The sequence below is a fragment of the Lepus europaeus genome, chromosome 15, assembly GCF_033115175.1.
Source record: "Lepus europaeus isolate LE1 chromosome 15, mLepTim1.pri, whole genome shotgun sequence".
Lineage (NCBI taxonomy): Eukaryota > Metazoa > Chordata > Mammalia > Lagomorpha > Leporidae > Lepus > Lepus europaeus.
Window position 1 is genome coordinate 95,176,989 of NC_084841.1, and position 26,794 is coordinate 95,203,782.

General features: G+C 52.5%; 2 protein-coding genes across 3 annotated transcripts in view; one reads left to right on the forward strand and one right to left on the reverse strand.

The window, feature by feature from the left end:
- Positions 1 to 17,904, forward strand: part of POC5 (POC5 centriolar protein) — a 28,734-nt gene extending 10,830 nt beyond the window's left edge. For both annotated transcript variants that reach the window (XM_062212561.1, XM_062212562.1), the window contains 6 exons: positions 4,152 to 4,256; positions 5,502 to 5,681; positions 7,242 to 7,395; positions 10,673 to 10,950; positions 13,277 to 13,453; positions 17,526 to 17,904. In XM_062212561.1, the coding sequence (XP_062068545.1) occupies positions 4,152 to 4,256; positions 5,502 to 5,681; positions 7,242 to 7,395; positions 10,673 to 10,950; positions 13,277 to 13,453; positions 17,526 to 17,669 (1,038 nt within the window). In that variant the 3' untranslated portion in view covers positions 17,670 to 17,904. The remainder of the gene's footprint in view (positions 1 to 4,151; positions 4,257 to 5,501; positions 5,682 to 7,241; positions 7,396 to 10,672; positions 10,951 to 13,276; positions 13,454 to 17,525) is intronic.
- A 2,171-nt stretch (positions 17,905 to 20,075) lies between these two features.
- ANKDD1B (ankyrin repeat and death domain containing 1B) overlaps positions 20,076 to 26,794 on the reverse strand; it is a 48,219-nt gene continuing 41,500 nt past the window's right edge. The window contains exons 12-15 of the mRNA XM_062211969.1: positions 25,526 to 25,621; positions 23,246 to 23,432; positions 21,456 to 21,587; positions 20,076 to 20,507 (exon numbers count right to left, since the gene is read on the reverse strand). Of these exons, the coding sequence (XP_062067953.1) occupies positions 20,446 to 20,507; positions 21,456 to 21,587; positions 23,246 to 23,432; positions 25,526 to 25,621 (477 nt within the window). The 3' untranslated portion in view covers positions 20,076 to 20,445. The remainder of the gene's footprint in view (positions 20,508 to 21,455; positions 21,588 to 23,245; positions 23,433 to 25,525; positions 25,622 to 26,794) is intronic.

Sequence of the window (26,794 nt, forward strand, 5' to 3'; positions counted from 1 at the left end):
TGGTGTTGTAGGTGTTGAGCGGTGTGATGTCACTGACTCTGGTGTTGTAGGTGTTGAGTGGTGTGATGTCACTGACCCTGGTGTTGTAGGTGTTGAGTGGTGTGATGTTACTGACCCCAGCGTTGTAAGTGTTGAGTGGTGTGATGGCACTGACCCCAGCGTTGTAAGTATTGAGTGGTGTGATGTCACTGACCCCGGTGTTATAGGAGTTGAGGGGTGTGATGTCACTGACCCCACAGTTTGGGTGTTGAGCAGTGTGATGTCACTGACTCCGGTATTGTAGGTGTTGAATGGTGTGATGTCACTGACTCTGGTGTTGTAGGTGTTGAGTGGTGTGATGTCACTGACCCCGGTGTTGTAGGTGTTGAGTGGTGTGATGTCACTGACCCCAGTGTTGTAGGTGTTGAGTGGTGTGATGTTACTGACCCCAGCGTTGTAAGTGTTGAGTGGTGTGATGGCACTGACCCCAGCGTTGTAAGTATTGAGTGGTGTGATGTCACTGACCCCGGTGTTATAGGAGTTGAGGGGTGTGATGTCACTGACCCCACAGTTTGGGTGTTGAGCAGTGTGATGTCACTGACTCCGGTATTGTAGGTGTTGAATGGTGTGATGTCACTGACTCTGGTGTTGTAGGTGTTGAGTGGTGTGATGTCACTGACCCTGGTGTCGTAGGTGTTGAGGGGTGTGATGTCACTGACCCCGGTGTTATAGGAGTTGAGGGGTGTGATGTCACTGACCCCACAGTCTGGGTGTTGAGTGGTGTGATGTCACTGACTCTGGTGTTATAGGTGTTGAGGGGTGTTATGTCACTGACCCCACAGTCTGGGTGTTGAGCAGTGTGATGTCACTGACTCCGGTGTTGTAGGTGTTGAGGGGTGTGATGTCCCTGGCCCGGCGGTCTGGGTGTTGAGTGGTGTGATGTCACTGACCCCACAGTCTGGGTGTTGAGCAGAGTGATGTCACTGACCCAGCGGTCTGGGTGTTGAGCGGTGTGATGTCACTGACTCCGGTGTTGTAGGTGTTGAGTGGTGTGATGTCACTGACCCCACAGTCTGGGTGTTGAGTGGTGTGATGTCACTGACCCCGGTGTTGTAGGTGTTGAGCAGTGTGATGTCACTGGCTCTTATAGTCTCGCTTTTTTAGGAATCTTTTCTCCCAAACTGCCCTCGACAGAACACCAGGGTACCAATGTTACCCACATTTTTTTTTTTTTTTTTTTTTTTTTTTAACAGGCAGAGTGGACAGTGAGAGAGAGACAGAGAGAAAGGTCTTCCTTTTGCCGTTGGTTCACCCTCCAATGGCCGCCGCGGTAGCGCGCTGCGGCCGGCGCACCACGCTGTTCCGATGGCAGGAGCCAGGTGCTTCTCCTGGTCTCCCATGGGGTGCAGGACCCAAGGACTTGGGCCATCCTCCACTGCACTCCCTAGCCACAGCAGAGAGCTGGCCTGGAAGAGGGGCAACCGGGACAGGATCGGTGCCCCGACCGGGACTAGAACCCGGTGTGCCGGCGCCGCAAGGCGGAGGATTAGCCTAGTGAGCCGCGGCGCCGGCCAATGTTACCCACATTTTAAATCATCCTCTCAGAGGTCATTTTAAGTATCTCAGATTCTACCTGTAATACGTGAGTGTTCATTTTATTGATAAACTCAGGAAATACCCTTTCTGTTCTCTCCTCTCCTCTCCTCTCCTCTCCTCTCCTCTCCTCTCCTCTCCTCTCCTCTCCTCTCCTCTCCTCTCCCTCTCCCTCTCCCTCTCCCTCTCCCTCTCCTCTCCTCTCCCCTCCCTCTCCTCTCCCCTCCTCTCTTCTCCTCTCCCCTCCCTCTCCTCTCCCCTCCCTCTCCCTCTCCTCTCCCCTCCCTCTCCCCTCCTTTCCCTCTCCTCTCCCCTCCTCTCCCTCTCCCTTTTCCCTCCCCTCCCTCTCCCCCTCCCCTCCCTCTTCCCCCTCCCCTCCCTCTCCCCTCCCCTCCCTCTTCCCTTCCTCTCCCCTCCTTTCCCTCTCCTCTCCCCTCCTCTCCCCCTCCCTTTCCCCTTCCCTCCCTCTCCCCCTCCCCCTCCTTCTCCCCCCTCCCTCTCCCCTTCCCTTTCCCCTCCCCCCTCCCCCTTCCCTTTCCCCTCCCCCCTCCCCCTTCCCCCTCCCCTCCCCCCTCCCCCTCCCTCTCCCCCTCCCCTCCTTCCCTCTCCCCCTCCCCTCCTTCCCTCTCCCCCTCCCTCTCCCTCCGTCTCCCCCTCCCTCTCCCCCCCTCCCCCTCCCTCTCCCTCCTTCTCCCTCTCCCCTCCTCTCCTCTCCCCTCTCTCTCCCCTCCCCCCTCCCCCTCCCTCTCCCTCTCCTCTCTTCACCTTGGCCACCTAAGAACTGGAGTGTGAAGCTCAGACCTGTGCTGTTTTCCCTCCTGACAGCACCTTGACAAAGGCGGTGGTTGAGCAGCACACTGGTCAGGACAGCAGGTGGCTGCGAGCAGAGGGCTGGGGGAGCAGAAACAGCCCCAGTGACTAATAAGCCAGTTGTCACCCCCTACACCCTCCTTCAGCTTTATAGACTCGTAATTGGGCATTTTATCTGGTTTGCTTTCTTGAGGCAGTGGCTGCTGTGTCATTTTCTTCATTACCCTCAAAACTTAAGATTTTTATATATTTTGAAGTTTTTTAAAAATTTTAAAGCATCACATATAAAAAGTGTACATATCAGGTTTTCAATTTGCAAAAAGTCAGACAGCCATGTATTGTCATCTGGGCTGAGAAACAGACAGCCAATGTCTTAGCAGAACACAACCAGTGTCTTACAATGGTACGCGGCCAGTATCTTAGAAGAAATGGAACCCAGCTGGTATCTTAGAAAAAACAGAATCCAGCCAGTGTGTGTGTGTGTGTGTGTGTTAAGGTTTTATTTCTTTATTTGAGAGGCAGAGTTACTGAGAGAAAGAGGTCTTCCATCTGCTGATTTCACCCTCCAAATGGCCACAACAGCCAGAGCTGTGCCGATCCGAAGCCAGGGTCTCCCATGTGGGTGCAGGGGCCCAAGCACCTGGGCCATCTTCTGCTGCTTTCCCAGGCCTCAGCAGAGAGCTGGATTGGAAGAGGAGCGGCCAGGACTTGAACTGGTGCCCATATGGGATGGCGGCACTGCAGGCAGAGGCTTGGCCCCCTACACCACAGGGCCAGCACCCAGCCAGTTTCTTCTAACAGACTGTGACCAGTGTCTTTGAACTGTGCCCTGTCCTCTTCAGATAGTTACTTAAAGATCAGGAGTAAGTGTCTCCTGGTGGGTGTGTCACACTAACCAAGAATCTTGAATGTGGCCATTTTTAGTCACAAATTTCTGTTGATCAGCCCTTGGTAAGAGAGAACATTAAGATTTAAAATCCTTTATGGATTTTGTTTTACAGATAAGAGTAGTGTTGAAGAGAGTACAGCAAATAAAATAATGACTTGCATTTTTAAACTCGTGGAGTTCAGAAAATCAGTAGGCATTCCTGAAGGTCCCTGTAAGCAGGGCCACAGTGGGGACAGGAAGAGGCTTGAGCCCTGGCCCTACCTGCAAGTCTGGTGAAGAGACTGTGTCTGCAGCCGCATGTGCACGTGCGGTTGTGCTTCCTGAACTGCCGGCGGCTGTACTGTGCATGGCGGCCATTAGCAGGGTGCACACAGTGAGCGTGGAGCCCTCCGTTCATGGAGATTTAGTGGACCCATCAGGGGAAGTTTTTTGGTCTTTTTAAAAATAAAAGAGGTGGGGCCGGTGCTGTGGCTCACTATGGGTGCTGGGTTCTAGTTCCAGTTGCTCCTCTTCCAGGCCAGCTCTCTGCTGTGGCCCCGGGAGTGCAGTGGAGGATGGCCCAAGTGCTTGGGCTCCTGCACCCACATGGGAGACCAGGAGAAGCACCTGGCTCCTGGCTTCTGATTGGCGTAGCTCCAGCCATGGCAGCCATTTGGGGAGTGAACCAATGGAAGGAAGACCTTTCTCTCTGTCTCTCTGTCTCTCACTGTCTAACTCTATCTGTCAAATAAAAAAAAAAAAAAAAAAAAGAGGGTACCTAGGTGACGAGAGGACTGACCTTTAGCTGTTCTTTGCGACATGCTTTTTTGATAGACGAGAAAATCCCTTTGTCAACTGCTGCTGTTGTAGTGTCCATTAATCGGAACCATGTTGTTGACAGGTGATTTCTAGCTTGTCGCATGCCGTGGGCAAGCAAAAGGAGCGCATCGAGCTGATGAGAACCTTCTTCCACTGGCGCATTGGGCACGTCAAGTCCAGGCAGGACGTAAGTGTCCGGAGGGCACGGGCGGGCTAGACGGAGGGGCCTCACGAGAGCTCTTGGTGACGTCAGACAAGGATTTGCCGCTCATCAGCCGGAACAAACTGTGTGTGAATGCTGCTCTTCTTTCAGAGGAGTTCAGTTTTCATAGAGCTCTGAGATTTCATGGGCACAGATCTGTATTACAATAGCTGTATCGTGCACTGTCCCATAGCAGGCGTGAGGATTAGGCCTGAGGTACAGAGGCATCACAGAGCCCCTATAACAGATTTGACCTGGAAGAATCTGTTATCTTAATGTATTGTAGGCTTTACCATATTTATACATAAAAAACTATACAAATGTTTGTTGTATATTCTTAGAACGAGACGTGAAGGGAGTCATGCGTGTATAGCTTTGTTTAAATGATCCCTAGTTTGTAGTATACAATTTAAACCTGAGAGCAGAAGAGGGAGCCCTGTGGGTGACAGAAGACAAGATACTGTCCCTGTGGCTCACAGGACCCATGGGCAGTCTCTGTACATTTAGTGTCCAAGTGTTCTAGGAGAAAGCTCTTAGCATAAAACAGAGCTTTTCCTTTGAGAGTACGTCCTAGTGTTGACATTGTTTTATTAATCCCAGTCAATCAGATCCACATTAATCACATTGAAATGAGTACTTAGGCCATATTTGGAAAGTTACTTGTCAGTGACTTCAAAATTTTTGGTGCTGCCATCACTTTGGGCAAATTTAAGGAAGTCAAGAATTGAAACTACCTCCTCAGAAGAATTTGAGTTCTTTCAATACAAGAAAAACGGCACCGCTTCCTGCGTGAAGGGGGTCCGCTCAGGACAGCCAGGGCTGGGTAGATTCTCCCTGCTCGGCTGGGGCACTTGCAGGAAGCTGCTCCACTGTTAGCTGTTCCTCCCCTCAGCTCAGGGTCATGTGGTCCACAGCAGAGGTGACAGCTGGCAAGTTACTTGTTTTCTGTTTGCTTGCTTGCTTTCCCCCAGTTGGATTAGTTGCATAAAGCAATGGGGAGATAAGAAGGAAGTCGGCTATAGCATCAGACACAGACCCTAGCCTGCGTGACAGAGACCTGCCGGTCGCCCTCTCCGAGCCTGTTCTTGCATGTGCAGAAGGAACACCGAGATGGCCCGGGGTTAAACGGTCATGTGTGTGCACTTACGTGGACGGACGTGTCGTGTGTTGTTCCTGCCCACGCGCTGACCAGGCCACTGTGCTGGTGACACACGTGCTGCTCTCCCGTAGGTCTATGAAGGCAAGTTAGCCGACCAGTACTTCCAGAGAAACCTGCTGAAGAAGGTGTGGCGGGGCTGGCGCTGTGTGGTGCAGAAGCAGTGGAAAGACGTGGTGGAGCGAGCTTGCCAAGCAAGAGCAGAGGAAGTCTGTGTCCAGATCTCCAATGATTATGAAGCCAAAATTGCGATGGTACATTTTTCTGAGTGTTCATTTCCTGTTGAAACAATTTTTTTAAAAAAGAGTAGACTCACTATGGTTTATATTCAGTCTTCTTTGGTTTTTATGTGGCCAAAAACAAAGACCAAAGCAAAATGTTTATTTTTGGGTTCACATAAATAAACTGTGTTCCCTTTTTTGTTTAAAGATTTATTTATGTTTTTGAAAGGCAGAGTTACATAGAAAAGGAGAGGCAGAGAGAGAGAGAGGTCTTCCATCCATTGGTTCACTCCTGAGATGGCTGCGACAGCTGGGACTGGACCAGGCCAAAGCCAGGAGCCAGGAGCTTCTTCCAGGTCTCCCTCATGGGTGCGGGGACCCAAGCACTTGGGCCATCCTCTGCTGCTTTCCCAGGCACATTAGCAGGGAGCTCAGTGAGAAGTGGAGCAGCCGGGACTCAAACCTGTGCCCATATGGGATGCCAGCGCTGCAGGCGGTGGCTTAATTTGCTACACCACAGCAGTGGTCCCTAAACTATACTCTTATAAGATTTACTGTTAAGCAGTTGTGTATAAACTGGAATTATTTTCCCATTGACTTTTATTTTTTTATTTATTTTTTATTTTTTTGACAGGCAGAGTTAGATAGTGAAAGAGAGAGAGAAAGGTCTTCCTTTTCCGTTGGTTCACCCCCCAAATAGCTGCTATGGCCGGCACGCTGTGCACATCCGAAGCCAGGAGCCAGGTGTTTATCCTGGTCTCCCATGCGGGTGCAGGGCCCAAGCACTGCACTCCCGGGCCACAGCAGAGAGCTGGACTGGAAGAGGAGCAAACGGGACAGAATCCGGTGCCCCAACCGGGACTAGAACCCGGGGTGCTGGCGCCGCAAGTGGAGGATTAGCCTAGTGAGCCACGGCACTGGCCCCCATTAACTTTTAATAATAAAGTGGTTTTGTGGGAAAACATTTGTAATCCAAAATGAAATAGAACACATGAAGAATTTACGAAGAATGCAGTAGCCCTCCTACAGCACATGAACTATTAAAAAGTTTCAGCATTATAGCACTAACTTCTCTTACTGCTAAGAATAAATTTCCTCATACAAATGGCTTTCTACAGTTCAAAAGGACATACAGAAAATGCAGTCCCTTCAGGCCTGGTCGGAGAGAAGGCCTCTCGTGCCTCGGTTCACGCACAGTTTGGGCTGTGCGGAAAGCATGGACTTTTTGAAAGTGGCTCGGATTGCAGGCACTTAGTTACTTTCTAAGGAGCAAGGGCTGTCCACAACTCACAGTGTAGTTCTCCTATTCCAATTAGTTTAGGGCAGGACATTCCAAACACTGCAGCAGACTTCAAAGGCACTGTGAAAAAAACGAAGACAGTTTGTTGGTGGAACAGTGGAGGTGAGGCCAGCATGTGGGACAGCAGGTTCTCGCTCGTGATGCCAGCATCCCTCACGGGCACCAGTCCAGTTCAAGTCCCAGCTCCTCCACTTCTGCTCCAGCTCCCTGCTAATGCACTTGTCTTAACAGAATTCTTCCTGGTGCCTCAGATCTTTTCCTTTTATTTCATTTTTCTTATTTCCTTGTTCTAGTTATCTGGAGCTTTGGAAAATGCAAAAGCTGAGATTCAAAGGATGCAGCAGGAAAAGGAGCACTTTGAAGACTCCATGAAAAAAGCCTTCATGAGGGGGGTGTGTGCGCTGAACCTCGAGGCCATGACCATATTTCAGAGCAGAGGCGATGCAGGTTGGTGCCTCGTGGAGACCCTGCCTGTGTGCACAGGAGGACGTGGAGAACTGAGCTCTGCAGCTCTCAGGCTTGGCGTGGGGTTTCTCCTCCAGGCCTGGGAAGGATTAGTTTCACGGTGTCTCAGTCTGCCGAGGAGGTTAGCTCAGTGATGGTTATGCCATCTCAGGTGTGGTCCAGTAGCCTGTCAGCTCTTAACTGAAGTAGATGCTGCAGTGTGCTTTCCATGTATAACATTATGTAAGTCTTTTCTAACAGTAATTACAATGCCCTTGGTATAAAATTTCTATTTTTGTGTTTTCCTTAGTGGCCAAATTCCTTTTGTTGATCAAATATATCTGATCTTGTTATAATTTGCCATTTTAAAAAATTGTTTTTCTTCCAATTAAGAGAGGCCTCCACTACATTAATTTTGAATGAACATGCGAAGAGATCTATGTAGAAGTCAAGTGAAGTCATTTCATTTCCAAGGCAGCCCATGCGTGTGTGAGGTCTGAGTGGTACGATTTGTGGTTTCATTCACATGTCAGAAAAGCAGGGCCTGGAACCCTCTCCACCAGCGCACAGCAGGGACAGCGTCCTCCCTGGCCTTGGCCGTCTCTGAGCAGGAGGGCGGCGGCAGCTTCTCTGGCTGCTCTGGGACCCAGGCGTTTTACTGTGAGATGCCCCGTGAGGTAGAGGCGTTGGTCTCAGCTAAGTCGGCCTCCCGCGTTGCAGAGTGGTGCTGCACATACGTGGTGCCCCCTCATAGTCAGTCCCGTGTGGGGCTCCTGCGCTAGTCGTCAGTGGCACGGTCTCATTTGTCACACTATTAACGTGATCTGAGTATAGCTGGGGACTCGCCCTTGCTGGGAGGCATCAACACACACTTAAATCACAGGTGTGGAGGGTGGCAGTGCATGAGCGGCCCCTGTGCCAGTCAGAGCTCGGAGTCACAGACGCACCACGGCCCAGAGTATACTTGACTTGTCCCACAGAGGGTCTGCTGCGTGCGTGTCAGTGCTAGAGGCAGAGTTCCCCCCTGTGATGGAATAGTGCTGGATTGAGGAATTTGATTATCTCTTTGCAAGACATACAGAATTTGCAAATTTTATTCTTACTATTAAAACTGCTTAGGTTGAGTGACAAGAAAGCGATTTCTCCTAATTTTACTATCTGTTACGCCTGCCACAGGCAGAAGTCTGTGACAGGACACAGGGTGTTCTGTCTGGTGGTGCCTCTCTTACTGCTGGGTTGGCTGGCACCTGCAGGGGGCGCAGGTTCTGAGTGGCCAGTGCACTGCTCATCACAGCAGGGGTGCTCCGTGCACAAAGGAAACACCCTGCCTGGGGTGGGCAGAGTTCAGTGGGACTCAATCCTGGATTTGCTGTGACACTTAGAGAGAGGTCTTCCAACCGCTGTTCCCAAATGGCCACAACAGCCAAAGCTGGGCTGATCCGAAGCCAGAAGCCAGGGGCTTCTTCCAGGTCTCCCATGCGGGTGCAGGGGCCCAAGCATTTGGGCCATCTTCTGCTGTTTCCCAGGCGCGTTAGCAGGGAGCTGGATCAGAAGAGGAGCATCCGGGACAAGAACCAGCACGGGATGTGGTGCCAAAGGCGGAGGCTTAGCCTACTGCACCACAGCGGCAGCCCCTTTAATTCTCTAAGAAAAAATTGCTCCTTTCCCCTTTGTTCCCTTAAAACAGTTGTTTTTTATAATACAGTTTTAATAATGCAAAGTTCGTAATGCATTTGTTGGAACAAAACAGATGTTTGATTTTTTTTTTTGTTTATCCTGATTCCATGTGGCTTGTAGTTGGTAATCCATCCCATATTGTACAATCTTCTAGATTGTAAATTAGAGCCTTTTATGAAGAAGGCAAAACATGAAAATAAAAATGGCTTTTAAAATGATGCCGATTTTTAAAGCAATTTTAGGTACAGTAGAAAAATGCTTTTCACCTGAGAAACTTACCCTAAAAATGAAAACAGGAGCAAGCGTGTGGCACAGCAGGTGGAGTCTTTGCCTCCTGGATGGTGGCCTGGATCAGGTCCTGCCTCTGCTCCCAAGTCAGCTTTTTGCTAATGCACACCCTGGGAGGCAGCAGAGGCTCCAGTCCTCGGGCCCTTGCCACCCACGTAGGAGACCCAGAGGAGTTCCAGGCTCTGGTTTGGGCCTGGCCCAGCCCTGGCTGGTACAGGGATTTGGGGAGTGAACCAGCGGAAGGAAAATCAGTCTCTCTCTCTCCCTCCTCTTTGTATCACACAGCAGTTCAAAAAGAATAAAGAACAATAAATAAACTTCTAGAAACACGGGGCTAACTTTAAGCAGCAGCACCCGAGAGGCAGGATCTGCAGTCAGCCCACATCAGCAGGGGCTGCCATCGGCTAGGCTGAGCCCCACCCAGACACACCGGTCTCAAAAACATGCTAAAGCTCAGAGTGTGTGTTTTGTTTTAAAATTAGAAGTTTTTTAATATTGAATTAATCCCTTTCCTTCAGAGGGTTTCAGAGAATCTAGGCCCTGTGGCCACTGCTAAGGCGAGTCCTCCGCCTGTTTTATGTGTTTTCTAGGAAAAGGACCTAGGCAGGAGCCCAAGTTTCTGGGTGGAAAGACAGCAACACAGAAAACCACTGAAACACAGAACTTGCACCATGCCCACCGCTCAGGGGCCTGGAGCAGCCCTCGGTTCAACAGCCCAAACGATACCTTTTCTTTGGACCACACAGATACCAACCCAGTGGAAACTGACCACATTCTAATTCTAGGGGGAGATGCACTAAAGTTAGGAGACACCTTGCGGTCTGTCCCCACGCGAGGGACACCCCAGGCAGTTAGGTATGAACATATGTCCTCAGGCATGGTTTGTTATCTGCCTCTAGGAGCGCATTGCTCTTACAGTACCCAAAGGGAAGATTTTCACTTTACTGATTTATTGTTTGCAGAAAAGTTGAGAAATAAAATACCTCTTTGTTTTTAGGATGAGAGCAGTAGACAGGAGTGCAGGGGTTGGTGGGATACCAGAAGGTGGTCCTATCCGCCTGAATCCCAGGCTGTTTAAGGTTGCCAGGTGAAGAAGGCAAAGGCCCCTTGTGCTGCTGACAGCGGTGTGGCAATCCTTAACTCCCGTGAGTGCCTCTTTGGTCAGCCCTCACCCACTGCAGGGCTTGCTGCTGACAGACCGTACACACTGGGTCTTTTATTCGATGTGGCACACACACCTGCGTCTTAGCCTTTGCTCGAGAGTTCCAGTCACTTGTCGTGGAGGACTGTAACCGAGGTGACCTGTGTTCTGCAGGAACAGACTGCACCAGTAACAGAAAGGAGGAGTACGGACCTGGCGCTCCAGGCAAAGAGCATTCCGCCCACCTGGATCCCTCGGCCCCACCGACGCCCTCCACGGTGACACTGCCCGTGCTGCTGTCCCCCGCAGGGGCAGTGGCTGGAGCTACCAGCATCGCTGCCATCCCCTCTGCTGTTTCCACAACTTCTGCTGGGGCTGCTTCCACATCCTCTGCCTACGTCCCCGTTTCTGTTCTTGGCACAGGACCGGCCGCTGCCGCCGCACCAGAAGAGGTACAGTCAATGCACGTGCCACGTTATGCGAAGGTTAAGAAACTTGCTTGTGAAGTGGCTATTTTGGACGCAGAACTTACTTTTCTATGCAGAAAAAGTGCATGGTATTTAGGCCAAGCCGCAGATATTTAATACACAAAGTGGCTAAATATTAATTGAGAATGAAAAATATAAACAGAAGTGCTACCACAGTAGTGAAAGTAAAAATACATTTTGGGGGCTGGCATTGTGGCGAGGCAGGTTCACCTGGCACCTGCTGTGCCCATATCCTGTGTTGAAGTGCTTGTTTGAGTCCTGGTTAATCCACTTCTGATCCAGCTTCCTACTAATGTACCTGGGAAAACAGCAGAAGATAGCCTGAGTCCTTGAGCCCCTGCACCCACATGGGAGACCAGGATAGAGTTCCTGGCTCCTGGTTTTGCCTGGCCCAGCACCGGCTATTGAGGCCATTTGGAGAGTGAACCACCAGATGAAAGCAACTTCTCTCTCTCTCCCTCTCCCTCCCTCCCTCTCTCCCTACCCTACTCACTCTCTGTCACTCTGCCTTTCAAGTAAATCTTTTTTTTTTTTTTTTTTGACAGGCAGAGTTAGACAGTGAGAGTGAGAGAGACAGAGAAAGGTCTTCCTTCCGTTGGTTCACCCCCCCAAATGGCCACTATGGCCTGCACTGCGCCGATCCGAAGCCAGGAGCCAGCTGCTTATCCTGGTCTCGCATGGGGTGCAAGGCCCAAGCACTTGGGCCATCCTCCACTGCCTTCCTGGGCCACAGCAGAGAGCTAGACTGGAAGAAGAGCACCTGGGACAGAATCTGGCGCCCTGACTGGGACTAGAACCCGGAGTGCCGTCGCCGCAGGTAGAGGATTAGCCTAATGAGCGGTGGCGCTAGCCCACGCTTTAACTTTTAATTCATAATCGGAATGAAGGTAGGAAGAGACTTCCCTGAGTCCCAGAGCTGGTACTAGGGAAGCGCTGGGGAGATGCAGAGCAGGTGTGTGTGCGGCCTCCCCAGTGCAGTCGGTCAGGCTGTGATGTGGAGCCACAGAGGCTGGCCGCCTGCTGCGAGACCTGTCTGCTTCACTCAGTGTTTTTTTCAGAGGGTGGAGCAGCCTACAAGCCAGGCTTTCACTTTGACACCTGGTAACCTTTTTTTTTTTTTTTTTTTTTTTTTTTTTTCATTTTATTTGAAAGGCACATAAACAGTTGGGGAGAGATCGTCTATCCGCTGGTTTACTGGTTCATTCCCCAGATGCCCACAACTGCTAGGGCTGAGCCAGGAGCTGGGAACTCCAGTCAGGTCTCCTATGTGGGTGTCAGGGACCCAAGCACCTGAGCTGCCTCCCAGGGCCTACATTAGCTGGGAGCTGGAGCCCAGTGCTCTGACCCCAGATGTGGGGGACCCACACAGCCTCCTCACTGCTGTACCAGACGCCTGCCCCAGGTTTGCTCCCAATAGTTTCCTACTGATGGACCCGGGAGGGAGCAGGTGATGACTCAAGTACTTGGGTCCCTGCTGCCCACCTGGGAGACCAGGATGTAGTTCCTGGCTCGTGGTTTCAGCTTGGCCCAGCCTTGACATTTAGGGAGTGAGCCATGGAGGATCTCTGTGTCTCTGTTGCTCTTCCTTTCAAATAAATAAATTAATCTTTAAAATTAGATATATATATATATATATATATATATATATATATATATATATATTATAGCAGGTTTCTGTGCTCCTTTATGATAAAAAGTTTATTAATCAAGTGAGAAGGAAAAGGCAAGCATACACGAAATGATGACACGAAATGATGACGCTAATGATGCCGCAGGCCACAGGGTAAGACAGACTGGTGGCCTGGGATCCTAGGCGCTGGTGCAGGAAGGAGGCCAGTCTGTGTGGACCAGGAAGAGTCTGTGCTGGCTTCCAGGGTGCACACATGGGACTGCCACACTGATCCTACACGCGTCACGTCTGTGTCTGCTCCTGGTCTGATGTCAGCCAGACGGTCATGACGAAGAGGCAGTTGCTGCCGGGAATGGGTGGGGAGTGCACAGGCCTCGCCCCCAGTCCTTTCAGCCTCTCAGGAGTCCGAGGCTTCAAAACAAGCTTTTATAAAAACACTTCCTAAAGGACTCTTGAAACAGCTGGCAAAACAGAGTTGAAGGGCTGTTTTGTGGCTTCATGTTTTGCTTCTTCTTGTAGGTTTTTATTTGTTTTTCATGTTAAAGATGGTTGAATATGGAATGATTTTTAAGTCCTGTGTATTTTCTTCATGAGTCTGGAACTGAAAGTCGTAGACCTCTTGCGTGAATCTCCACCAGCAGGGTTGTTTTTGTTTTTTAGTACGTGCCGAGAGTCGTAACTTCCGCACAGCAGAAGGCAGGGAGGACGATCACGGCCCGGATCACGGGGAAGTGCGACTTCGCCTCCAAGAACAGAGTCAACAGCAGCTTAGCTATCATGGGTGTTTCTCCACCCGTGAGCTCCGTGGTCGTGGAGAAGCACCACCCAGTCACAGTGGTAAGCCATGGGGGACGGCCATTCTTCTTCCTGACAGTTCAGATAGACGGTCTGGTGACATCTGGAGTCAGAGTGGAGTGTGTTCTGCTGTTACAGTTAGCGTCTTTCTGCACTGGCATACGGTGATCAAATCTGCTGTCTGTGCCGGTGCCGCGGCTCACTAGACTAATCCTCCGCCTGCAGCGCCGGCACCCCAGGTTCTAGTCCCGGTCGGGGTGCTGGATTCTGCCCCGGTTGCCCCTCTTCCAGGCCAGCTCTCTGCTGTGGCCCGGGAGTGCAGTGGAGGATGGCCCAAGTGCTTGGGCCCTGCACCCCATGGGAGACCAGGAGAAGCACCTCGCTCCTGGCTTGGGATCAGCGCGGTGCGCTGGCCGCGGAGGCCGTTGGAGGGTGAACCAACGGCAAAGGAAGACCTTTCTCTTTGTCTCTCTCTCTCTCTCACTGTCCACTCTGCCTGTCCAGAAAAAAAAAATCTGCTGTCTGTTTACTCTGGTAGGAAATGTTTCAAAAACACTTCTTCTAGACAGTATAAAAAATATCAGTTAAAAAAGGAATCTAGCCAGCGCTGCGGCTCAATAGGCTAATCCTCTGCCTTGCGGCGCCGGCACACCAGGTTCTAGTCCCGGTCGGGGCACTGGATTCTGTCCCAGTTGCCCCTCTTCCAGGCCAGCTCTCAGCTGTGGCCCGGGAGTGCAGTGGAGGATGGCCCAAGTGCTTGGGCCCTGCACCCCATGGGAGACCAGGAGAAGCACCTGGCTCCTGCTTTCGGATCAGTGTGGCGCGCTGGCCGCAGCACGCTGGCCATAGCGGCCATTGGAGGGTGAACCAATGGCACAAGGAAGACCTTTCCTCTGTCTCTCCCACTGTCCACTCTGCCTGTCAAAAAAAAAAAAGGAATCTAGTGTGTCTGTGACCAGAGGGCAAGATATGTCAGTGATTTTTTTACTTTTAAGATTTATTTTTATTTTTAAAAGTCAGAATTACAAAAAGAAAGGGAAGGAGCAAAGCAGGCGGGGGGGGGGTGGGGGGTGGGTACTTGGCCATCTCCACTGCTTTCCCAGGCATGTTAGCAGAGAGCCGTATCAGAAGTAGAGCAGCCAGGACACAAACCAGTGCCCATATGGGACGCCGGTGTCACAAACAGCAGTGGCTGTACCCGCTACACCACAGCATTTTTTATTGATTAAAAAAGAAAATGTATCCACGTGTTCACACAGTAGATATCGGATTACCAAAAAGATTCCCTGCACTTATAGTTTTTAACTTTTGTCCTTTTTTTAAAACATCTTTTTTCTCTTCCTTCACTGCAATTGTCAACATATTTCAGGTTTGATAAAACCCAGGTTGTAAAATCCACATGATACAAAGGAAGGTACGGGGGACTTGCAGCAATAGCAGACTAAAGCCACGAATGCCTCAGTGTGGATACTCATTGCCTCCAGGACATCCATGTGTCAGATATGTGACAGGGATCTGTAAGAGTACTGGCCCCCAGGGTTGTTTTCAGGATTCAGGATAGAGGAGGCAATGTGAAAATTAAGATGTGTAAAGACGCTTGTCAGCCCAAAGCCGCAGGCAGACTGCACGCAGTCCATAGGAACGGATACCGGGAGCACCTGTTACCACAGCAGCCTGCGGGTCAGGGTTCTCTGTAACATGCACTTTGCAAAGAGTTGCAAGGACAGAGCCCAAGGCAGGCATGTGCATAGCAGTTAGATCCACAGGGCCTGGGTTCGAGTCCCACCTGTCCCAGGCCCCGATTCCAGCTTCCTGCTGACGCACCCTGGCTCGAGTCACTGGGCCTCTGCCACCCACGTGGGAGACCCCCGGAGCTCCCTGCTCCGGCTCAGTGCTGCTCAGCCCCAGGCACTGCACGCATTGGGAGAGCAAACTGTAGATGGTAGAGCTCACTTGATCGCACTGTCTCGCTCGCGCATTCTCTGCCTCTCAAACGAACAGATGGACAATCTTCCTACCTAGTCACATTTTATGTGCTGAAAAAAGAAATCAGAACTGTAGATACATAAGGCACAAAGAGCATCACGTTTCCTTTAACCTTTACAACACTTATTTCTGTAGAGATGACAGGAATTCGTGCTTCACAGAAGAAAATCACCCCGTAACGACGTTTATCTCGCGGCCTGCACCCTACATACGCAGTGCGCGCTGCAGGGAGCCGCTGGCTGTCTCTGTGTGTTGGTGTGTACCTCAGACAGATGCCGACTGCTTCCTGTTCTCCCCTGTTGGGGTGCTGTGATGGGCACAGCTGCAGTCCTCCGTACTGTGTCACCTCACTAATACACCAGGCTGGCTGGCACGCACACGCATCCCGCCCCCTGCCCGCTGGCTGGACAGTGCGTGCTCTGTGCCGTGTTCTGTAGATGGCGACACTGAGTCTCCCTGCAGTTCCTCTTGTCCTTCCTGCTAAGAGCTTGTGCACTGGGGAGGTCAGAGGATGTTGTCAGAGTTTCATACCAGCTGTACGTGTCCCCGTGTGTAATCATACACAGGTACTTATGTACAGACACATGTATAGAAGAGATTTTACTAAGGCAGATCAGACAGGAAAACCTATTTTTTTTTTTTTTTTGGACAGGCAGAGTGGACAGTAGAGGGAGACAGAGAGAAAGGTCTTCCTTTTTGCTGTTGGTCGGCGCACCGCGCTGTTCCAATGGCAGGAGCCAGGTGCTTCTCCTGGTCTCCCATGGGGTGCAGGGCCCGAGCACTTGGGCCATCCTCCACTGCACTCCCTGGCCACAGCAGAGAGCTGGCCTGGAAGAGGGGCAACCGGGACAGGATCGGTGCCCCGACCGGGACTAGAACCCGATGTGCCAGCGCCGCAAGGCGGAGGATTAGCCTGTTGAGCCACGGCGCCGGCTCAAAAACCTATTGTTTTTAAGGTTTCTTTTTTTAAGAAAAACTGCTTCTTAGTTTTTGAGCTACTTAGTGTGAATGTTTTGACAAAAGATACGTAATTTTTCCGAAAGTATTTTAAAGTGACTTTTCTGAGTTGAATACCCTGGTGGAAATCTCCCCTGCTGCTCCTAAGAAGCTGCCTCAGGTGGAACAGGCCCCACAGCACGAGTGGGGTCGCACGCTGTGTGCACAGTGCACATGTGTACCTTAGCACGTGTGTGGATCATGCACTGTGTGCAGAGCATGCCCTTGTGGGCACTGCAACACGTGTGCAGGTCACACGCTGTGTGCACAGTGCACATGTGTACCTTAGCACGTGTGTGGATCATGCACTGTGTGCAGAGCATGCCCTTGTGGGCACTGCAACACGTGTGCAGGTCGCACGCTGTGTGCACAGTGCACATGTGTACCTTAGCACGTGTGTGGATCATGCACTGTGTGCAGAGCATGCCCTTGTGGGCACTGCAACACGTGTGCGGGTCGCACGCTGTGTGCACAGTGCACATGTGTACCTTAGCACGTGTGTGGATCATGCACTGTATGCAGAGCATGCCCTTGGGCACTGCAACACGTGTGCGGGTCACATGCTGTGTGCAGAGTGCACGTGTGCAGCTCACACAGTGCACATGGCATCTGGACATATTCTGTGCAGGTACTGCGCGTGGTGGGCCTGGGGTGCTGGCGTCTGCTCATGTCCAGAGGGTGCCCTGAGCTGTGGGCGTTGTGCGAGGCCTCCCTCAGGTGATCTGTGCCTCGAGGTCCTCGTGGGTAGGAAGCTGTGGAGCATCCTGCTTCTGGGAAGACCGCCACTTAGGTGACCAGAACAGGCTGTGTCCCCCCGCCGAGCTGAGCTGCACGCAGCAGGAACCAGACTGGACCTCAGGGTAGAGAGGAGGCAGCTGGACAGCGAAGACCAGTGTTGGTCTGACCCCGTCTGTGCACAGAGTTCCTGCACTGGTTTGACCCCTGTGAGGAATGACAGCTGTGGCTGTCTGCGTGACCCCAGGGAACCTGCTCTGCAGCTGAGCTGTGAGCTCCTGGGGCACGGCCTCCTTGTCTCTGTTTTACTCCTTACTGGCATCCACTGGAGCCTGGATTCTGTCACAGGTGGCGAAATCTCGTGGGATTACTGAAGCAGTCTTCTCTTTCCTTCCAGCAAACCATTCCTCAAGCAACTGCAGCAAAATATCCTCGGACCGTTCCTCCCGAGAGCAGCACCTCGGCTTCCAGGTCGCTGGGGGCCAGATCCACCCACACCCACTCCCTTGGCAGCGTGCAGTCCATCAAAGTGGTTGACTGACGGGAACACGTGCCATGGAGAGTGGCTCAGTCCTCTGCCCTCACTGAGGGTTGGCAGTCTTGTTAATTTTCTGAATTCTTAGAACATCCAAATGCATCATGGTTAGCTTCCAGAATTACAAGAGACTTTTTCAAGCTACACCATCCTTTGTAACAATATGTAGAAATTATTTTAATGTTATTGTTTATTTAAGAAATTAAGTAAAACTTTAAAAAATAAAACAAACTATTTTTTATTTCGTTCAACTTGTCATTGATTCTGTCATCAGAGCTTATAAAGCCTGTTTACGTTGTTTCTGAAGACAGGCATTCCCAGTGTCACCCCGCTGCAGTGCACACAACTACTAAACTATACTGGTAGATACCAGGAACTTTAGGTTTAAAAGATGAAGAGCAGGAGTCACACTGACATCTTCTGTCACAAAGCTTTAGTGGCGTTAGTGTGTTCATCACTTTCCTGGACTCTTAGCCCCTGGAACCAGGCAGGGCTGGTGACTCCTGCAGGAAGTTGTAGTGAGGAGCACAGGAGCTTCCTGTTTCTGATGCCCTCTCTGCCTCTCCTGCAGATGGCAGCATTGAGCTGTGTGGCTCCTTGAGCACCGGCCTCGTCCAGGCAACTCGGCAAAAATAAGCGGTGGCCAACATGAAGAGCCCAGAAAGTGTCAGGGTAGAGCAGGCTTCCGAGGGGGCGAATGCAGGCCAGCCATCCCCGTGGCCCCTACTCCCAATTCAGATGAACTCAGCAGCCTCATCTGTGCCCAGGCTTCCCTTTCTCAGGTGTTTGTGGGCTATGCTGAGGGCTAGGTTCAGAGCGGGGGCACCTGAAGCCTCATCCCATCAGGACATCATCTAGGCTGTGCCCCGATTTTATCCCAGGAAACAGTGTTTCTTGCTGCCGCACATGGAGAATCAATGTGCATGGGCAAATGCTGTTTTCTGGCCAGGCCTCTGAGCCGTTTCTGAAGAGCAGATACGCAGGCATGCTCATTCAGGGGTCTGACACAGCTGCCGTGGTAGCCACAGCTTGTGGCTTCCGCAGGCCCCCAGGCCCCCTCCACAGTCCGATCTACATCACGGAGACCAGAGGCTCCACTAGGTCCACTCACACGGTCCACAATTACACCTTGCTGGCTAGCAGGTGGGGCCTCCTCACTCTGATATGGGATGGTCCCAAGAGGCAGCATCCATCCCACCAGAGGAGAATCAGGCAATCAAAGTCTGGTGCCCGTGGCCTTTCCCTGGGCCTTTCCTCCACCTCCACCCCCACCTCCCTGGGTCTGCACTCCTGAAAAGGCTGCCACGCATCAACGTTGGTCTTGGACTGTCCTCTGTGAGGACCCTAGACTATGGCTAGAAAGCGTTGGCAGCATCCAAACCAAAGCCACGGGGTTAAGCTGGCTGTACACGCCCATTGAAGGTCTTTGTGGGAAGCTCAAGACCAGAAGTGTGTGTACCGTCTAAAGCTCCAGTAATTAGTGGTAAGTAAAGCACCTGACGCAGTAGCAGTGTGTATGCCCACTTGTTTTGCCAGGAAGGGGGTGCAGCAAGACCAGTGGAAACTGGCCTTGTTGACCAGCAGATGGGGTAAGACCATTCTGCCTTCATACAAAACTTGGAGCTGGGGGCTGGTGCTGTGCTTCAGCAGGCTAAGCTGCCGCCAGCAATGCTAGCATCCTATATAGGTGCAGGTTCAAGTCCTGGCTGCACCACTTCTGATCCAGGTCCCTGCTAATGTGCCTGGGAAAGCAATAGAGAATGGCCCAAGTGCTTGGGCCCCTGCACCCAATAGGGAGACCTAGAAGCTCCTGGCTTTAGCCTGGTCCAGCCCCAGCTGTTGCGGCCATTTGGGGAGTGAACCAGCAGATGGAAGATTCTCTCCCTTCTCTTTCAATTAAATAAATACATACATCTTTAAAAAAATCTTGGAGTCATGAGTTTTTAGCTGTTTTAAGCATTCATAGGATTAGGCAGGTCGTTGCCAATCGGCATGGGACTTGTAAAACAATAGACTGGATGCAGTAACCAGGCTCAGACTGCTCATGATTTTATTACTGCCTTGTGGATTCAGTGTTGGAAATGAGAACGGCAGGCTTCAGTGATGAGACTTGGATGTCTGATCTGATGGAGACGCTTTCCCGATTCCACGTCCATCTCATAACCTCAGGTTTCGAAAGCAACGCGTGTTCATGGTGTAGGTATCCACCAAGTGACAAAGACGCGCTGGAATGTAGGCTCCTGGGATTTTTAAGTAGCGTATTCCACATACATGTGATGTGAAGCCAACAGCATCATGTTCCAAATCCAGCATCTTGCTGAAGACAGAGACCCAGAGGCGTGACTTCCAGGCTGTGGGCCTGAGGGGAACCCTCGCCGAGACATGCCCGTCCCCAGGAAGGAAGCTGAAGGTCTGAGAGTCTGACGATAACAACGGGCCCAGAAGCTCTCAGTGACTATGTGGCAAAGCCCCCTTCAAATTGTATCTTGGAAAACCCCTGGGTTTCCATACACAACAGTGCTGCTCCATCGCCAGTCTCACTAACACGTGACCCTCAGACCCTCCCAGATTATGTGTCACATCACATGACAGACAGAAGAACCACAGACCAACTGCCCTTAAGAAAAACCATGAAGCGTATCTGACTACACCCGAGTGGTTGGGGAGTTCGTGGTGCCCTCCGTCTGTGAGCGTGTCCTGGCACCACCGTCGCGTGCTGTGAGAGGACACAGCCTTAAAGAAGCTGAACTGAAAGGAAAACCATGCAAACGTCCTCAGGCACTTAGGAAACTGCACAATTCCTGGAGCTTGAGTCAGTGTCATGTTTGAGTTGACGAGTCTTTTCTGGAAAAAGTTACATTTATTGTCAACATAGGGTTATCTGTTAACAGCGATGTTCATTAACCACTGGCCTTTCCTAAGCATCTACTGTGTGCCAGGCCTGTTCCTCCTCTAATCTCACAACAGCCCTCTGAAGTGGGTGTTCTTAGTTCCTGCCCTACTTGTTTGCTGGCGAGCACTGGCAGCATGGGAGCACAGCCAGTCCGAGCAGGGCCTCGGCTCGCCTGGGTGCACAGATCCCGCAGCCCTCGGGGTGGGGGACGGAGTCCGTCATGGGAGAACCCCCGTGAAGCAGGGGGAAGGCCCCAGGCAGCTGACGACAACTTCATGGGAATCTCCTTGTCCTGGCTGCTGCCAGGCACGCTCTCAGTCAGGGCCCAATTCGCTCATTACCTCTGCAGCTGCAGATAAACTCTCACATGAAAGCAGCGGCAGGTTCCCTCCGTTTGGCCTGGCAGTGGTACTGGCATGTTGGCGTGCGAGAGTTTGCCGTCTGATTAACTGCCAAGTTTTCCAAGGGGCCAGCAGTGGTCACAGCGGCTTTTACAGTACCCTCATGCTGGCCTGCTCTTTTCTCTGAGTATGCAGGGGACATTCAGACTGACTTCTCAACCAGCCAGAGCAAGGAGCGCCGCTTCTTCTTCCCGTGCTTCTCCAGGAAGCCAGTAGGGGGCGACACCAAGAGCCGCCGGCTACAACTTGAGTGCTGTGGTCCCTCTCCAAAAGAGGCACTGCTGGAGCCTGGAGGCTCCTTCCATACAAGCCCCATACTCCGCGTGAGCCCGCAGTGGGACCTCTGCTCTCGGGGTGGCGTTTCTGTCACCCGTCCCCACCATACAAGCCCCATACTCCGCGTGAGCCCGCAGTGAGACCTCTGCTCTCGGGGTGGCGTTTCTGTCACCGTCCCCACCGTTTCCAGGCAGAAGAAGCTCCTGCCTGTAGAGAACTTACCGGCCAGCTCTGGGAAGCCTGCGCGCACCAGCGTCTCATGCAGGTGCTTGGCCGGGTGGGGCTGTGTGAGCAGGGCCCCGTGCAGCCAGATGAGCAGGGCCCTGTGGCCGTGTTCACGGAAACTCTCCTTTCCTGTGCAAAGCACAAGAGGCCCAAGGTAAAACACCACGAGCGAATGTCCTGTTGTGATTGCAACTCCTCGCTTATGTGAGAGGCAGAGAGACAGAAACAGATCCTCCATCTGCTAGTTCATCCCCCAAATACCCTCAACAGCCAGGGCCAGGCCAGGCTGAAGCCAGAACCAGGAACTCAATTCAAGTCCCCCATGTGGGTGGCGGGGACTGAAACACTTGAGCCATCACCGCTGCCTTCCAGGGTGCACATGAGCAGGACTCCAGACTCAGAAGAGGAGGCAGGACTCCCACTTGGGATGCGGGCACCACGCAAATGCCTGCCCCGATTTCTGCTCCAAAGCCATCATCAACCTGTCACTCTCCTGCTCAAACGCCCACAAGCTCTCCAGTGCAGGAGCCTTCCCGAGTCACAGTGTAAGTGGACTGTGGACATCACTGTCACCACACTGCTGCTCTCTGACTGTGGTTGTCACCAAAACTCACGGCGATGCTTAATCTGCAAGGTGACGGTTCTGAGGCTGTGGGGCTTGGGAGAGGAGCTCGGGTGTTAAAGAAGGGCTCTTGCAGGAATTCCGGCGCTCACAGAGCAGGTGAGTGTCCTCCAGGACAGGAAACAAAGCGAGGCCCCATGTGCTCGTGCTCCCACAGGTACTCCCACAACATGATGCTGTCTGCTGTGCCACAAGGCCACGTGGGATCTCAGTAGCCACTGCTCCCACTTGACAGCCATGCTTTGCCCCAAGCCATGTGGCTGTCCTGCCTTTAAAATCTAGCTGGCCAGTGCCCAGCAAACTTGGTATTTCCTGGTTTTGTTTCAATCCTGATAAAGTGGAACTGCCCTGACCTCATTCGTCCTGCAGAGGGGATGCCGCAGCGTGGACACCTCTCCTGAGAGGACCCTGAGGCAGCACCCCATGAGTCTCTCACAGGCTAGCCACGACACCCCAGGGCCACACCCTACAACATCTGGCAACACCACACCTGGTGTAAAGGATTGCTCCTGAAGCAGTGAGCCTCTTGACCACCAAACAGACCCATCTACCCCAGGACAATCTCTGGGACAGCAGTGACACCTGCCCTAAACCCTCACCACCCCCATGCCCATTCAGTCTGGGGCCTGAATTCACCTTCTTCTTCTTCTTCTTTTTTTTTTTTTTTTTTTTTTTTTTGACAGACAGAGTGGATAGTGAGAGAGAGACAGAGAGAAAGGTCTTCCTTTTTGCCGTTGGTTCACCCTCCAATGGCCACTGCGGCCGGCGCATCTTGCTGATCCGAAGCCAGGAGCCAGGTGCTTCTCCTGGTCTCCCATGCGGGTGCAGGGCCCAAGCACTTGGGCCATCCTCCACTGCACTCCCAGGCCATAGCAGAGAGCTGGCCTGGAAGAGGGGCAACCGGGATAGAATCCAGCACCCCAACCGGGACTAGAACCCGGTGTGCCGGCGCGCTGCAAGGCGGAGGATTAGCCTGTTAAGCCATGGCGCCGGCCCTGAATTCACCTTCTACACATGACCCAGTAGAAGTCACCATCTCTTTCCCTTCCCCACAGGTTCCCCCAGTCACCTGTGTGGACCTGAGCCAACTGTCCCGTTCCTAGAGCTGTGGAGCCTGTGATAGGCCCTTACCTGTCCCTACCCGCATGGTCCACGCCACACTCACCTGCCCACTGCTGCTCGATGGCTCTGATCTGCTCCTCCGTGAAGTCCCAGGCCCGGGCCAGCCTCTGCCACTCGTTGGCCCTGAGCTGCCGGTAGGCCAGGTCCCAGAGCAGCGTACGCACAGGCCTAGTCTCTAGGCTGTGGTCCTGCTTGAACGTCAGGGGAGCCCTGGGGCCCTCGCCGTGCTCCTAAAGAGGAAGAGGAAATGGCTGTCAGGGCTCTCAGACGCTCCATTCGCTGCATATTCCAGGAGAGGTGTATGCATGTTTCAGGTACGGCCGGCAATGCGGCAGCCGAGACTGTTTTCAATGTCCCCAGTCCCCATTACTCTGTCACCCACCATGGTGACGTCTGCAGGCTCACAGGGTAGTGAGCCTTGTGAGCATGTCCCCAAGAGAGGACAGGATCTGTCACGATGGCAGATGAGCTTCTGGTGGCCTCACTTCCCACCACACCCCCTTCTGAGCATTTGACTTCCTCGCGTGGAAGTGGCGGTGGAACCTGGATGGGGTTCATCCTTACAACACAACCCCATAGCCTGCCCCTCAGATCCTCCCGCCTTCTGCTGAGTGGGAGACACAGCCTGGGGGAGAGAGCAGGGAGGACAGGAGCAGACACTGTTCTAGCCACTGCAGCCAGAAGCAGCCCAAAACGTTCATGTAAAATGTGCATGATGAAAAAATCGTGGGGCCAGTGCTGTGGTGCAGTGGGTTAAAGCCCCTACCTACAGTGCTGGCATCCCATATGGGCACTAGTTCGAGTCCTATCTCCCTGCTAATGTGCCTGGCAAAGCAGTAGACAATGGCCCAAATCCTTGAGCCCCTGCACCCATCTGGAAGACCCGGAAGAAGCTCCTGGCTTCAGATAGGCTCAGCCCTGCTCCAACCTTTGCAGCCATTTGGGGAGTGAACCAGTGGATGGAAGACCTCTCTCTTTCTGTCTCTACCTCTCTCTGTAACTGTATTTCAAATAAATAAAATAAATGTTATAAAAAGAAAAAGAAAGAAAAAACCGTGCATGGGTTTCAAAAAGTTTTTGCACCAAATAGCTTATCTCCTAACTTCATTTCCCATGAACTTCTGAAGGATCCATTCATGCCCAGACTGCTGTCGCTTCTTGGCTTTGCAAACGTTCCTATCGTCCCTCCGCATGGTCTGCCAGAGTCCTGCAGAAGCAAACCGAAAGCACGGGGGGAATCCCCACGTGGAAGCAGGTGCTGTGGGCCTTGGAAACCCTGTCCTGCAGGTGCCCACATACAGAAGCGGCAACTCAGTGACCGGCTCATTTTTTTATGCACGATAACTTCTATTTTTGTCTTTTATTTAAACAGGAGCGAATCTTGAGGAAAGATAATTCTGAGTAGCAAACTGGGAGTTACTGCTGGGACAGGAAAGAGACAAGAAGCATACGGGATCTTGGTTTGCAGAACCTGTGGCAAGAACTCAACGTGGCTGAGGACATCAGCGTCAGCTGCCTCTCCAGGAGATGCCACAAGCTCATGGGGCGCGGCCCAGGGGAGCTGCAAGGCCTTCCATGTACAGCAAATGGAGTGGGGGAGGGTGAATGCCCAGAATTACTTCAGGGACAGCAAACTGAGATAAATGCGCTTTGCTTTAAGGATTTGTGGGAAACGCCCAGATCACAGCAGGTGCACCCAGATTCGCTCTCCTCAGGGACAAACGTAGCAAGGATTGGGAGTGGAATTCCAGCCCTAACCCATTTGACTGGGGTAGCTGTGCTGCCTAGGACAGAAACCACAGTCAGGAAATTAAGCTGGTGTCTGGGCACAGACTTGGTCAGGCGGGGAGGGCAGCCTTTTTGCAGTAGCAGCAGGAGCCTCTGCTGTCAGAGGAAATGAAAAGAATGTTGGGTTTCTGTGTTGTCAGCGTGAACAGGTTTTCTAGCCACAGTCCACTGTCACACACCGGGGTGCAGGGGGCCAGAAAGGCCTGGAAACCCCAGAGCCAGGAAAAGAAGGGGGCTTTATACCTCTCAGCAGAGCCCCCTGGGAGCAGGCCACAGCCGAGACCCTGGAAGGAAGGCACCGCGGGCATCAACACCAGGCCTGGCACCGTCCCATCTTGGCCACCAAGGTGGGCAGGAGAACAGGAGAAAGAAGGGGCGGCTGCTTCCCCACACCCCCGCCTCCCCACCAGTGGAAACAGCACAGGACAGAGGAAAGTCGCAGCACTGCTGACCAGGCTCTGCCCCTCGGAGCAGAAAACAGAGTCAGCAGACCCCCCGATGCTGGAGAAGATGGACGACACAGGGCTGAGCTCACCTGTCTCCAGGCGCAGAATCTCTCCGCCTTAATGAGCATGTCCACAACCAGGCTGTGGCCGCTCCTGGAGGCCACGGCCAGGGCAGTCCTTCCCTGCTGAAAGACAAAGGCAAGTCTGGGATCAGGAGTTCTCACCGGGCAGCAAAGCTCAACCCCACCATCTTCTCGCTGGGCGAGCTTGGGCCAGTTTTGCTGGGGCTCAGGACCTGGCTCACGGGCAGAGGGGAGGGGCCGAGTGACAAAGGAATGAAACCCCTGAACATTTCCCTGCTCCTTCCTGGTCGACTGGGGACCTAACTTCTGGTCCACAGCACGGTGATGGCGGAGGCACCTGCACCTCCTGAGAAGTATCTGTGAGAGAGCGGGGATTTGTTCTCTTCCCTCTCTTCCTCCAGGGTGGAATGCTGACATGATGGCCGAAGCAGGAGCAGCCACTTTAGACCAGGGAGTGGAGGCCTTGCTTTGAAGAGGGTGAGTCATAAGGAAGAATGAGCTGGGTGTTATTAAAACATTGGTGGGACCAGCGCTGTGGCATAGCAGGTGAAGCCGCCACCTGCAGTGCTGGCATCCCATATGGGTGCCGGTTCAAGTCCCAGATGCTCTACTTCCAATCCATCTCTCTGCTATGGCCTGGGAAAGCAGTAGAAGATGGCCCAAGTTCTTGGGCCCCTGCACCCACGTGGGAGACCCAGAAGAAGCTCCTGGCTCCTGGCTTCGGATCAGCACAGCTCCGGCCATTGCGGCCATCTGGAGAGTGAGCCAGCAGATGGGAGATTCTCTCTCTCTCTGCCTCTGCCTCTCTGTAACTGCCTTTCAAATAAATAAATAAATAAATGTTTTTTTTATTTTTGTTTGAGAGAGAGAGGGACAGAGAGAAAGGTCTTCCTTCCGTTGGTTCACCCCCCAAATGGCTGCTACGGCTGGCGTGCTGCACGGATCCGAAGCCACGAGCCAGGTGCTTCCTCCTGGTCTCCCATGGGGTGCAGAGCCCAAGCACTTGGGCCATCCTCCACTGCACTCCCGGGCTATAGCAGAGAGCTGGACTGGAAGAGGAGCAACCAGGATAGAACTGGCGCCCCGACCGGGACCAGAACCCAGGGTGCCGGCGCTGCAGGCGGAGGATTAGCCAAGTGAGCTGCGGCACCAGCCTATAAATCTTTTTTTAAAAAAAAAAAGAAAGAAAAGAAAAAGATGCCGACACTGGTGATGGCAGCACAGCTAACTGCAGCATGGCATTCAGCTCCCTGGGCTCCTGTCTCATAAGGTTTC